Source organism: Meleagris gallopavo, chromosome 20 (assembly GCF_000146605.3).
Source record: "Meleagris gallopavo isolate NT-WF06-2002-E0010 breed Aviagen turkey brand Nicholas breeding stock chromosome 20, Turkey_5.1, whole genome shotgun sequence".
Lineage (NCBI taxonomy): Eukaryota > Metazoa > Chordata > Aves > Galliformes > Phasianidae > Meleagris > Meleagris gallopavo.
The window spans coordinates 8,071,117-8,084,820 of NC_015030.2; the positions used below are offsets into that span (position 1 = coordinate 8,071,117).

General features: G+C 42.3%; 1 protein-coding gene across 1 annotated transcript in view; it reads left to right on the forward strand.

The window, feature by feature from the left end:
* ERN1 (endoplasmic reticulum to nucleus signaling 1) overlaps positions 1–13,704 on the forward strand; it is a 32,237-nt gene that overhangs the window by 881 nt on the left and 17,652 nt on the right. Inside the window, exons 3-4 of the mRNA XM_031556386.1 lie at positions 145–353; positions 7,782–7,893. Of these exons, the coding sequence (XP_031412246.1) occupies positions 145–353; positions 7,782–7,893 (321 nt within the window). The remainder of the gene's footprint in view (positions 1–144; positions 354–7,781; positions 7,894–13,704) is intronic.

A 13,704-nucleotide genomic window follows, 5' to 3' on the forward strand; every position in this document is an offset into this window, starting at 1 on the left:
GTAAGCGCGGCGCGGGCTGGGGCTGATGCCGGGCTTGGGAGGGCGGGCGCAGCTCGGCCCGCTGCGGGGACGGCCGGGGAAGGCCTCGTTCGGGCGGACCGGGCCCCGTCCCGGGCGGGAGGCGGAGTGACCCGCCGGGCTGAGACGAAAGTTGGCCGGAGCTGCCACGGGTCCGAGCTTGGCCGCCTTCGGGAAGCACTGAGCTCGGCGCCGTGTGCCCGCCTCGCCCGCGGTGGCCGTCAGCGCTCCGTGCGGCTGTGCGCTCTGTGCGCGGACCTGAACGCCTGGCGCATAACATCCCTCGAAATATCCAAACGCGGTTAATTTTCTTTAAAGTTACCGCTGACAGTAGGGTGAGTAAACTTTTGCATGCCGAAGCTCTGTAGGTGGGTAGTGGAACTTGTGAGGGTTCACTTCGTTGCTCTGATTGATACTGCTGTAACTGCACAGGTGGAGGGCCTCGTTTGCTTTATGAGCAGAGCCCACCTGTGCTCGTGTTCAAACGCCGAGGGAATGCGGCCCAATCCCAGTTTGGGACACTTTGATCGTTCTCCTTCCAGAACAAAGGTAGCAACGTGTGCTGAATTTGCAGACGGTTGGTTGGTGTCCAACGGAGGCTGCAGCTCAGAATTCAGAGGTGGAAGACAAAGCTGCTGCAATGCAGAACGTTTTAAGAAATAACCAGTTTAGTTAGAAGATATTACATGGAGCAGAAAGAGAAGGACCCATAGTGAAGCCAACCCGAAGTAAATGGAACACTGAGCAGATCGGTTACTGGAGGCAATGTTTTGAAGCAGCGTACCTTAAAATGGGTGCTGTCTGTTGCATGCAAAATCAGATGGTGTCCCATAGTACTGTTCTGAAAGATGTTTCACTTCCTAAGTTCTTAGGATTGGGTAACAGTATGGAAGGCCGGCTGGCATTTATTGCTTCCATTGTGTCTGAGTGCAGCCAAGTTTTACACTGTGTTCCTTCCAGTGTGTTCCTTGCTTACTGTTACTTGAACATAAAGGTGTAATGCATGGGGTTACAGTTCTGGTTAAGCAAAGCTGCAGGCTTTGTTTTTCATTTAGGATGTAGCAGCTCCACTCCCATTCTTTAGAAATAACCACACGTGGATAATGGAGCTATGTAACAGAGTTGTTACTTGAGCAAGAAACTGGAAAAAAAAAAGTGTCAACAAAAATGACATTAAAATTGTTATTGGAGAATTCTAATAGTTCTAGATTACAATATTTTGCAAGGGGAACACTCGTGCAATCCACAGTTTTAAGAATCGTACTCAATAAGAGTACTAAAAAGTATTTTAAAACTAAAAAAATTTAAAAATCAACAGATTAAAACTAGGTTCTGTGTAGTTTTTACTTGCAGAGTTACAAAAGCCTGGGTTTGGGCCCAGGCAGAGCTCTCCACTCCTGTTCTGTGAGTTTCCCTCCTCCCCGTGTCCCTCAGTCTGGTATCTGATCTGGGGTTCTCCTTTTCTGTTTCCTTTCTCAGCCCACAGCCCGGCCAGCACGAGTCCTCGCCTTCATCCCTGCCTGAGATCGATTTCTGTCTTCATAAGTTTTCATTTCCTTGATTCTAGTCTCAGTTACTCACAATTAACACATTTCACTGAGAAGATCTGCTCATGTCACATGAGAGATAAATGCCCATTAAATAGGCTGGCATACAATTCTTGGTATTGAGGGAGCGTGAAAAACATGAGACTGCCTAAAGATCTGTGCAGCTCGTGCTTTCTATTAATTTCTTTCAAGGCTACAGATGATGGTTTGCTGCTGCGTATTTTCTTTGATCAATGTGCTTTATATCCTGGCTTTAATAGCGCTTTCTTTTAACTTACATGTTCCTTAAAGGGCTTTCTTCCCTGTATTTTCCTTGCAGTATGAAATCCCATCCCTTGTTATTTAAATGACAGACTGAACAGCTCTTGGAATTGCCCTGGCAATACGTGGGAACATGTTATAAAAGACTGACATCTCAGATGCAGCAGTGAGAAGTGCAGTAGAGCCATTAGTAAATAAGTAGTCAGTATAAATATTATATACTGCTGATTTACTGCTCCCTGTCATTTGGAAAAAAAAACCCAACAAACTTTTATTTCTGAACCATGGAGTAATCATAATAGAAATATTCACTCTTTCCTCATGGGTTGTATTGCAGCTAGACATCCCAAACTTCTCCCCTTTTCCAACATGGAGTTGCTGCTGATCAGAACTAGTAAACTCTCCAAAATGAATCTGTCACTTAGAGCACAGTGCTGCCTCTGCCTTGCTGCCTCTGGGCTGGTGTCAGTGCTGTTACGTGGGGCAGACAGGCAGCACGTGGGGCTGTGCTCGACATGGGAATAACCCCAGCCTTACCCAGGTGTTGTTTCTTCTAATGTGTTTCTTATCTCAGCAGACGTTTGGCCAGTTAGCTGAAAGGTGTGAAAATCTATGCAGGACTACAGATTTCACTGAGGACATCTTCAAGAGTTAATTAATTAACATTAGTATGTTCTGAATTGCAGGTCTCCTTGGTTGCTCAGTAAAACCACTCGCATGCTGGGGTTGGTTGGTAGGTTGTTGAGGAATACAAACTCACCTTGCACACCTAAAACTACAATGGCCAGCTCTGTCTTGAAGTAACAGATTCATGTATTTATAGCCCTGTTCTACTCATTCTGATTGGTAGCATCTTGTGAAACTGAACTGAGCTTTGCTTTTACAGACTGATCCTGGTCTGAGCTGGGAGCTCAGGGCACCGCTCAAGGTTCCATCGAGTCGGAGGATAGTTGGGAAGGACATCCCATAGTTCTCCATTTCCTCTTGTAGTTTCTTTTTTGGCAGCTTTCTTTCATACTTTAACTATTACTTTAACTGAAAAACTTCCCTGAACTGACAGTTCACTGAAGAGGATGGTTCTCCCTGGCGTGGTTTGTTACACCTGGTGAGCTGCAGCCCGTAGGCTGGCAGTGCTGTCACAGCGTGGCTGTCCAGGGCCGATGGTTCTTGGGCTGACAGTGATGAATATGGCCATTGCGTGTGCCGTGCTGAGCTTTAAAAGGGATTGACTGTGCCTCCATGCTGGTTTGTCTGCTGTGCTTCCAGTAGCATCTGGTCTGGACCTCATCTTGGAGAGGGGAGCGTCTGGTGCTGTTTGTGCTGAAGCTGTTCCTTAGTAATTCTTTTTAGGAAAATGCAAATACACTGACTGATATATATTAAACTAATTATGTATTGAGGAATGTAGGCATTTTTTTCTTGAGAGAGTATACATCTTGTCAGCTCTTTTGTTTGGTAAGCCAGGCATTAATGAGGAAGTTAGTAGAATTGAAATGGTGGGTAGCAAGTAATTCATCCTTAACCTTCCATCAGACCGGACAAATTGCAGGTGGTGTGTATGTTCTCCCTGTAAGACTCAGAAAAGAACAATACTACCTGGTAACACGTAGCATCCTGCTTTGTTTACTGGCAAGCACCGAACTGTTTCTGTGAAATCAGTGGCAGTTCTCAGAGTTAGAAGTAGAGCTTGACATCCACTGTTGATACAGAGTGTTTTTCTGTTCTGTGTTTGTACATGACAACCAACCTCCTGTGGTATCCCCCCCAGAGCAGACGTATTTCTGGGTTACACGGCGATCCCCTCCCGGAGCCCAGCAGCCTGCTCTTCTGTCTGCTCTTACCCACAGACTTCAGGGGAGGTTGTGCAAACGCAGTGACCTGCATTTCAGAAGGGCTGTTTTTAAGAAGATAAATTAATGGAAGAAATGACTCCTGTGGGGATCTGTTTTCTTGTCGCACAATAAAACAAATTAGGGCACCGCTGTGCTAAGCCTTGAGAACATGTGAAGTGCTGCGGTGAGTTCAGATACCATCTCTGACACTGAACTGTACCACAGGCCTACAAACACAGCCAAACTTGTTCTGCAGCTTTTGCTGTCCTTCGTTTCACTCTTGGGTCATTGTTTGGAGTCATTTTGTTACTTTGATTTCTAAACCACCATTTTATCTGAAGATGTGGTAGGTTTGGAGAGAGGAGAAGATCCTTCCTATAGTCAGCTGGTAGCTGTCGGTAAATGCCCTCGTCAGTCCCGTGCTTCAGGCTCTTACAGATTCTTAGCAAACAGTGCTTTAGAACATTTGTCAAAGTTTAACTCAGTGAGCACATAACTGTTATTAGAAATGTGTTCTGAATTAATTTATTTTAAAAAATCATTCAAAAGCAGTCCGCAAATAGTCTGAAGATCCTGTAAGTCCTTCTCCTGATGTCACTGCTGTGGTGGAAGATTTTTATGAATACGGAATGTCAGAGCACTGGAACTCACTGAATGCCAGAGAGGCTCCTCGGTACGGTTTCACACAGAAGAGCCAAAAGAGGTTTTCTTTCTGCTTTGTGTTCTCTGCCCATGAAGTTGAGCTCTTTTTGCTCAGCAAACTCACAGCCTGCCATGTTCTTCTTGCATTGAGCTGTATCTCCTCAGTGTAAAATAGCAATGTAAAGTCATTGCTCTCAAGGATTTACACTGCATCCCAAGTTAGACCCCATCCGCAGGGAGCACCACGTCACAATGTCTGCACACGGGTATTTGTAAAGTCTCTCCCAGGACTGAGATTATTATGGGTTTTTTGGTTTTGGTTTGAAATGGTTCACACAAAAATGACAGTTGGTTTGGCTTTTTACCTGCACATTTTTGTAATTTTTGTTGTTTTTTGTAATGGTGCTAAGTCCAGACTTCAATTAATCCATTAATCAATCAATTGCAAAGCTTTGTGCTAAAAATAAAGTCCATTCTGTATTTGCAACCTCGGTACTGCAGTCTGATAAAAGAAGAGCCTGCTTTTATTCCCAAGTGAAATACAGGTAATTGCCTGTTCATTTTTGAGTTTTGTTTTATGCCACTCGTGTGAATAAAGCCTTGTTTCCGTTCTATTATACTGGTTTCATAAGTCTTTCTCAGGTGCCTACTGGAGATATTTGACAGAACAGATCAGCGATATTGCACTGAAAAGACCAAAAAAAGCCGTGATCTCAGATCTCAGTCATACCTGGAAGGTTGCTGTGCGGCTCTGTAGTGGGCAGCACTCAGGTGTTCATCTGAAACTGGCAGAGAGAGCTTCTGGCTGTGCTTGGCTGCATTGGTCAGTGTGTTGATGTGCTGGAGGGGATTCCTGTGCCTGCAGAATGCGCTCTGCAGATCGAGGGCATTGCCCTGGATCCCCAGTACCAGCAGTCTTTTCAAACGTCAGTCATCTGGACGACAGTATTGATTACTGGTGTTTTGATGGGAGTTTGAGAGCTCACGTTTAGTTCCATTATCTTTATAACCTTGGTTCCAGCACAAACAGCAATTCAGATGCTCCCATGTTGAATATTAGGACTATGGAGCTGCAGCCAGTAGCACGCCATACACTGCATATGAACTAGATTTGGTATCTAACTCCACTCATTAGGATCTTTGTTCTACAGATGCGTTTAGTTGTGAAGATGATGCACACTTGTATTCAGTTTTCTATAGAAGAAAGGAAGTGAAAATGCTGAGAATATACTGATTCTGTAAGATAAAGAGACTTGTGCAGAGAGCACATGTTTTGCAGGTACCTCTGCAGTGAAAATAGGCATTTGTTTGGAATGAGGAAGGTGCAGTGTGCTTTGCCAGTGACCTGAGTAAAAAGCTGCATGCATTTTTTTCTCCCAAATCTTACATTTCATTGTGATTTCTTGCTTGCACTCATGCAGATATGTAGTGAGCATTTTAACTAGCTGCCTTCTGTCTGGCATTGGGCAACATCTGGCTGCTGTGGATGGTGGTTAATTAGCTGCAATTAACCTGATGGGCCAATTTGTGCAAGTTGTTAAAGCAGAGCTGGAATATTCATTCAGTGGCTTTGGTTCACGTTTTGTTCAGTTCCCATTTTGTAAGCAGGCAGCTTTGCACAACTGTGGCTGTTGTTCCATTTCTTGCTTTCGGCCTCTCGGTCAACGGAAGAAATTAAACGTGTGTTACATCTTATCTAAACCATGTGTGAGTTTAAAAGTAAGCCAGCTTTTCAACATTCTTGGGAATAGGATGAAGGAATTCCTTGTCTGTCGTCAGTCACTGCTAACTAGGATTGTTTGGGGTTTTTAGTAAAATATGCTGCGATCTTCAGCTGCAAATTAATACATAAGTACAGAATGTTACTGCACAATAGCTGATTCCATATTAATTTTGAATACAGTCCATTCCTTCTGATTTTCATCACGATGCTTTTATCAGCACGTGTTGGAAATTCTGCTCTTCATTAATTGCTTGAAACCAGAATGATTGGGAATGAATGTGAACGTTTCTAGGAAGGTATTCAGCATTTGTGCCTTCTTTCTTTCTGCCCTGTGTGTTTTACAGTTGTCAACTCCAACCATTTTGTTGTGGCTGGGAAGAACCGTGTGTAATGTTTGTAAGTGATTCTTTTAGTTCTGTGCTTTCCCTCAGTCTGATGCTTTAGCTGCAGTTTTCCAAAGAGCTGTTACTCCAATACCCAGGAATCTTAATTGCATTTTCTTTGCAATAATTCTAGCATGACAGGTAATTATTTTTAAAAAATCAAGTCATTTAAGATATTGCTGGTTATGTAAAATGCGTACACTTTCGTTTCATGAGCTAAGGTGGGTTAAGAGTTATATTTAACAGTGAAACTTTCTAGTGGTGGCAGGTGGCACACAGATGAGCAGTGCAGATGCAGTGCACAAATTACTGCTTATTTGAGCAATAACCTGGGACTCGGTAAATGGGAGTGGGTTGACCTTAGGGTGTGTAAGATCATCTTTAGGCAGGAAAAGCAAACATGCGATTAATGTGGGGTTTTTTTTTTCTTCTGTTTTGTGTACTGAAACACCTTGGAGTTATCCTCACTGATCCTGCAACAGCTTCATAGTTCTGAGCCCTTAGTGTTGGGGTGATGTCCTTTTAATAAAATCACACGCAGTGTCCAGGCTCAAAAGCTGCTTGTGTTGTAGAAATAACAGCAGGCACCTGACAGCACTGTGCCTCAGCGTGAAGAATGGAGTGGCATTTCCCCAGTGGCAGTGATCAGAACGCCAGGTTAAGGCCTGAGTCCTATAGGGCCTATGGATGTGATTGTAGATTTGGATTTGCTTAATGCTCTTTGGGGCAGAAATGCAGTAATTGGAGACTTGAGACGCAGTAACACATTGAGGAGCCCTTACTTCTCCTACCTTTATGCTGCTTCAATCCTAAGTGCTTCGTCCTTGCTCAGAGCTGGTCATGCAGCTCCAGCTCGTCCCTCGGCTCTGCCAGCCCTGCAGGGCAGTCTTGTTGTTTCCTATCCACCTTTTACCCAGACAACGTTTTTTTTTTATCTTCTGGGGACTAAATCTTGGCAAAAGTATGTTCTGTTAGCTTTGTGGTAGCATGGTTGTGACTTTAACACTTGCATTCTCTGCGCTGCTTTGGAGTTCCTTACCCTGGGTCTCTTCTCACGTGGGCTTCGCTTCTGTTTGTTTCCTAAGTTGGCCCTATCTCTGTTTTCTCCACAGCCTAGTGCAAGAAGACTCTGATATCGAATGAATATGGAGTCGGGGACAGGTTACTCACTGCACATTTGTCTGGGGGAGCTTAGTGCAGTTAGCAGTCCTGTGGTGATCACAAAAAAAATAAATCACTGAATTCAGAAGGACATGATTGTCCAGTCTGTGATGAAAAATAAAGATGATGTTCTGCATAATTTACTGTCTGACAAAGCAGTACTAAAAAACTGTAGTAAGCAGTGACATTCAGTGTATGGGTTTTTCTTTTCTAGAACACCAGCTCAGTAACTGTGCCTGAAACACTCTTGTTTGTTTCAACTCTTGATGGAAGTTTGCATGCTGTCAGCAAGCGGACGGGAGCGATCAAGTGGACTTTAAAAGAAGGTGAGGAGATGTCCTGGTGCTCTCTCTTTTCAGTACTAGCAATTGACAACTCAAACTGTTGTAGAGCCTGGTAAATACTTTTTATTTGTTTGTTTGTTTTCTCTTTTTTTTTTTTTTTACTCTTGCTCTTTCTCCAGACTCTGAATGAAGCTGGTGTTTCTGAAGTCATGTTGAGCTTTGTATTTTCACTTGCAGGTCTTTTTCCACATTTGTGGGTTTTTTTGCATATGGTTTTGTTGTTGTTGTTGTTTTCCCCAGAACATTTTAGTTGTAGTGCTATAACTGACCAAGTAGGTATCACGTTCTATGAGGGTTGAATGCCATGTAAGAATGCATAGAAGAGAGCAAATGTCGAATGGGAGTGTCATCTGGTGGGACTGTTGGCAGAGGATCCCTCAGATCTCAGATCTCCAGCATGCAGTGGATAGGGTACACACATCACATCTTTTTGTCTAGAAGCAGCACAGATTTTTACATAAAAGAGCTGCACTGGGTACAGGAATTTAACATTGCTCAGAGACTGGAGGTGATTTTGTAATTTCAGTTACTTTGTAGAGAGCTCTTTTTGTCTCTGTGACAAATTCAGTATTTAATACAAACTTGTTTTAGTGGGAATCTGATTACATTTAGTAGAAATGATAGCAGAACTTTCTCTTCATGTCTGGAAATAAATGAGAAAGCAGGTCAGGTGGAAAGGAATCACAGTGACTGCATAGCTCTGACCTGATGAACCTCATGTCAGTTTAGCAGGTGAGCTGAAATGGTGTGAAATGAATCGTGCATATCAGATGTATGCAGTACAAACCAATTATTCTTAGTTCTGAGACCATCGGTATCTAGATACAATGTGGCTAGACAAAAAGTTAATTTCACTAAGGAGCAAAAAGTGGTTTTGTAGCTATTCTGGAGGTAAAAAGGAGTAAGCACGTTCTTTCTTAAAGAGTCTTTGTTGCGCTGGATGTGATTATATTTTCTCCCTGCTGTCTCCCCTTTTAAATTTAGACCTTTCCTCCTCCTTTATTGTTGCTGTATAGGCTATTGTGGTGTTAACAGAAGCATTAGCTGGCTCTTACTTCTGGATTGGATGTACAGTGCATTGTCCTAAATCAGAAGGATGTTGTAAGCAGCATTTTTTTTTGGCAGACAGGCTTAGGAAGCGGCAGGAGATTTTTTGAGGAAGAAATAAAGGCACTTTTGTAATGAGAAGGACATCGATCAAAGTCTGTTGCTCAAGGAAATTTTTTCTTTGAAGTGTTGCAAGACTATTCTTCATACAGTAGAATGGCAAGACTGGATAATCTAGTTTTATAGGACTGCGTCTTCTCTCTGTCACTGTGTTAAGTTCTTATGTGCTGCCTACATAAGGTGTGTTAGGATGCTTCATCACAGTCCGTACATCTTGTGGTGTTAAATCCCTAGAGAAATGTAACAGTGCAGAATTCCGTGTTAATGTATGCACACAGTGTTAATGTATGCACACAGCCTTTGTGCACTCTCTCTGCCAGCAGTAGGAGTGTATTGTTGTATGGAATTAAGGGAGGGGAAGAGGCATGCACTGCAGGCCGTGTTCTTGCAGGTGCTGCTGTACCCGGCTGTCAGTGAGCCATGTGCTGTGCATTTCACGTGTGCAGAGAAGTTGTGGAGGTCACCTGCGGTGCTGCGGAGGCATTTGTCAGGAAGAGGTTTTTATCAGCACACTTAGCAGCGGTATTTAACAAAGGGCAATTCATATGCATTTTGTTTTGATTGGGAGAAAAACCAAGGTGGTGCTCTTTATCAGACAGTGCTTAAACAAACATGACGATCTTGCCATGTATGGTTTCTTTTAATGTAAGGCTGGAACTTATCTTAGGTATGCAGAGCAAATGAACCACTGGTTATCAGCACAATAATGTGTTTGGGTTTCCTGCCTTTGTGTAGTGCTGCCAAGAAGGGCAGTCTGAATGCTTGTGCTCCCCATAATGCAGGCAAAAATGGATTCAGTTAGTAGTTCAGAAATACAGCTGTATTCCTTGCAGTGCTATATAGGGAGGTTGTTGACTTGTTTGCTGAGGGTACAGGTATTAATGCCTTCATTTCCTGTTGGCTTCTGTGGGTCGTGCGTCTGTCAGCTGTCAGGGCTTTGGTGGCTGTGTAACCAACTCATTCCCTGAGCTGTGGGATGGAGCTGGAGAATGTTTTCTTTCTTCAGGTCAGATTTCATTTACAGTCCTGGTATCAGTGGGAGTTTGAAGAATGTAATTTTAAGTCTGTACTTTTCTTTTGTGTCTTCTTAAAAATCATCCTGTGCTACTCTTTGTACTTCTGTACTTCGTTAACTCCAGAGTTTAAGTTAATGAGCAGAATATTGAACTATGATGTTCAAAGTATGTAATATTTCAAACTGTACTCTCAGTCCAAATATTTCTCTTCTGTCAATCACAAACGTGTCTTTCTGAACTCTTCAGTTACCTGCTTCTTAGAAGCTTTTTCTCTAGGGACTGGTTCAAGGAAGAGCATGAAGTACATACAGATTTGGGTCTAGATTTAAAGCCTGCAGAAATCTTATTATGAACTGCAGTTATCTTTAGCAATCAAGAAAATCTGTGGGCAACAAAAGTTGATTTAAAAGGTTTTTATTGGTGATACCTCACTTACAACTTATTGACAACAGTGGACTGGTCACAGTAAGACAGAGATATAAAAACTTTATCTGTTAATGATATCCAATATGTAAATTTTAAAGGACTGCTCTGAGATCTGCAGGTCCTCTCTACTAAAAGTGGTTATTCCCAGCTGGGAAGAAGTACTTTGTGCGTGACTGCTGACTAATAATGACTGTCAAAACGATTGTAGAACAGTTCTCTTTCTCTCACATTTCAGAGGATGGTGGGTTACTATCTCTAACCTCATTTTCTGTAATTGCAACAGCAAGCGAAGATGACACGATTTTAAATTGGCCCGTTAGCCCAAATGCTATGGAAGGGCCTCAGGTCAGGAAATCGTTTCCTCCAGCTCATTCCAGTGGGGCAGGAGTTTACTCACTTGCTATTTCAGAATCTTCCACTTCTCCTTTTTCAGTTATTGGTTTTGCATGTTCTATCTAGAGGCATGTTAGAGTGATGAAAATGTGCAGCTCTGTCTTGTGCATTAAAAAAGACTTGTTCTTGACTTGATTGAGGGGCAGATTTTGACTTAATCACGTTGGTGAAATATGGAACAAAGTCAAAGGGCCATTGTTTCATGTTGCGGTTTCCAAAATTGTATCTATGGCTTTTTTCCATATATGTATGCAAAATATGGTTAGAATTGCAAGTGAGTAATATAGGCACAAATAATTTCTGGTCATAATACAAGCACGATTCTGTAGGGACATCTACTTGCCCAGATCAGAATGTTCAGTTCAGTGGAGTATAGCTGAGCCCAGTGATTGCCAAAATGTCTCTGACATAAATTACACTAACAAGTTTTCAGTAACTGCTTTGCTTTTGAACACCGTCTTAGAGCTCTAGAATAAATCTTTACAATTTAGAATCAATCTTTTTAATTTTTTTTTTCAGTCCAAGTTATTACCAAGTTAAAATCGAAGCTTTTCAATTCTTAACGAATAATGACATTGTAGTTTCATAATGATGCAGAAGAAGGTACCAGCCATCTTAACAGTGCTTTTATTCTTCGCATGCCCTTGAACTTCCTGTGCTTGGGAGGTGCTAATCTGCTAAATTAATTTGCTGAGGAGTACTCCATGGCAATAATTTCACAAATGCATGTGTTTGTTTACACATATGTGCATTACCAGGTCTAAATGCCAAACCTAGTGTGTGTTGGTAGGATGTTAATGCCAGAGTGGTTCACATACTCTGCCTTAGTGGAGTCTGCAGGAAAAAACAATTGGAAAACCGTGGAAGTATCTATAGAAATGTCAGTCCTTCATCAAGCACTGGGATATGTGCAGGATGCTGTCTTGCTTGCTAACTCATGGTTCCATACTTCATTTTGATTTTGATGACTTTTTGTTGGGAAACAGAAAGCTTTTCGGTAAGTTGTGCCAAATAATTTATGTAGGATATTGCAATAAATTTGATTTTCCTCTTGTACAGGGAGTGGAACTGTAGGGAGGGGCAGATGGATTTAATCAGTTTTATCACATTTTCTCTGTGAAGTTTTTGTTCTGATGTTGAATACTTGCCGCCTTGTTCAGTGGTTGTTATCATTTGTTGGTATTGGAACAGATCAGGCCTATTAGAATGACTTACTTAATTACAGGGTGCAGTTGTTGAGGGAGATTTGGAAAGCAGGGTATGTGATTCCAGTCTCAGCATGTTAACTCTTGATTGCTGAGCTGCTGAAGAGAAAAGAAGGCCTCTGAGTTCTGCAAGAGTGTCTTCCATTTGAGTCAGTGTGGAGCAGAAGATGACCTCAGTTCTAAGATGATTCACTGTGGCTTTTCACTAGTTGGTATTCAGGTGGATGAAAGCTATTGCAGGAACTGACAAAAAAGTAAATTAAATCCACAGGTTTCTTTTATCTCTCAGTGAATTCTTATTTCAAAACAAACTTTGAAATAAAAGTGGAATATGTCCCAGACCACGTGAAGGTGAACACGGGGACAGACATGAACTCTTCAGTGTCTTTGTAGGCCCACACCCCGAGTTCAAGATAATGTAAGTGTGAAGAAAGTGAGAAAATCTACATCACCCCCGTAGCTGGGGCTGTAGGGAGGTATCTTTCCAGTGAACCTTTCCAGGTGGAAAGTGCCAGTAGTGAAAATTTCTGTAACTTTAGAAAAAAAACTTCTTCCATCTGTGTTCATTCATTGCAAATTGTCCCTTCAGTGGAAATGAATCAGGACTGCGTGCTTGGATACAAAATGCTTTCCAGCAGTTCATATACAGCACTTAAATGTTGCAGGAAGACACAAGAGTCGCCAGTGTTCTGGCTCCTGTGCCAGTAAATACTGCAGAATTGTTCTGCTGCTTCATAGCAACAACTTAATCTCTTCTATCTACTACTTTATCCTTGCTGCTATATCCAATTTCAGTTACTGAGAACACAGAAAGGAAGATTTCAATTTTATTCCACTTCTGATGAAGCATCATTCTTGATATTGAAGACATGATACTAGAGAAGAAAAGTGTAAGGACTAAAGTGAGCGTGATGCTTCTGTATGGGCACTCACTGAGCAGCTTGGAAGCCTTTATTTCATATATTCTGATACACAGGAGTGTTTTGGGGAAGCTCGCTGCAGAAGCTGAGAAGACATTTGTGGATTTCTTTTATGATCACATAGAATACATTTATTGGTGAAATTGTTATGACTGACAATTTTCCAACAGCTTCCAGAAACAGAAAGTTGAATTAAAAAGCTCAGTGCAGTTTTGCATGTATGTGTGTGCATTCTTTTGTAGTGCTACAAGTTCAAGAGAATCAATAAAGTTGTAGAACTTCTTTGAGGTGGTTGGAGCAGGCTGGGTCAGTGCTCCTGTGGAATGGATTGCCCACTCCTAGGAAATGATGTGGTTTAAGTCCAAAGATGCCGTGCTTTTCATTCTCTGTATTTTGAGTGCAAGGAGAGAGTGACAGGAAAGCATGAGTAACCAGGTTCTCCTGCAAATGTTAACCAGGATCGGCTGTGAGAGGGCCTGATCTGCTTTCTGGTATTTCCTGTGCTTGTTGGGGATTCCCTGAGCCTTATCTGAAAAAGCTGAAATGCTGCTGTGCTTGGGGAGATTGCAGTCTGTCCTCTTCTGCTGTACAGTACGTATTGTGTTGTATCAGCAACAACACAATTAGAGAATGTGGAGCCTCATTCAGCTACTATAAGATTTGTAC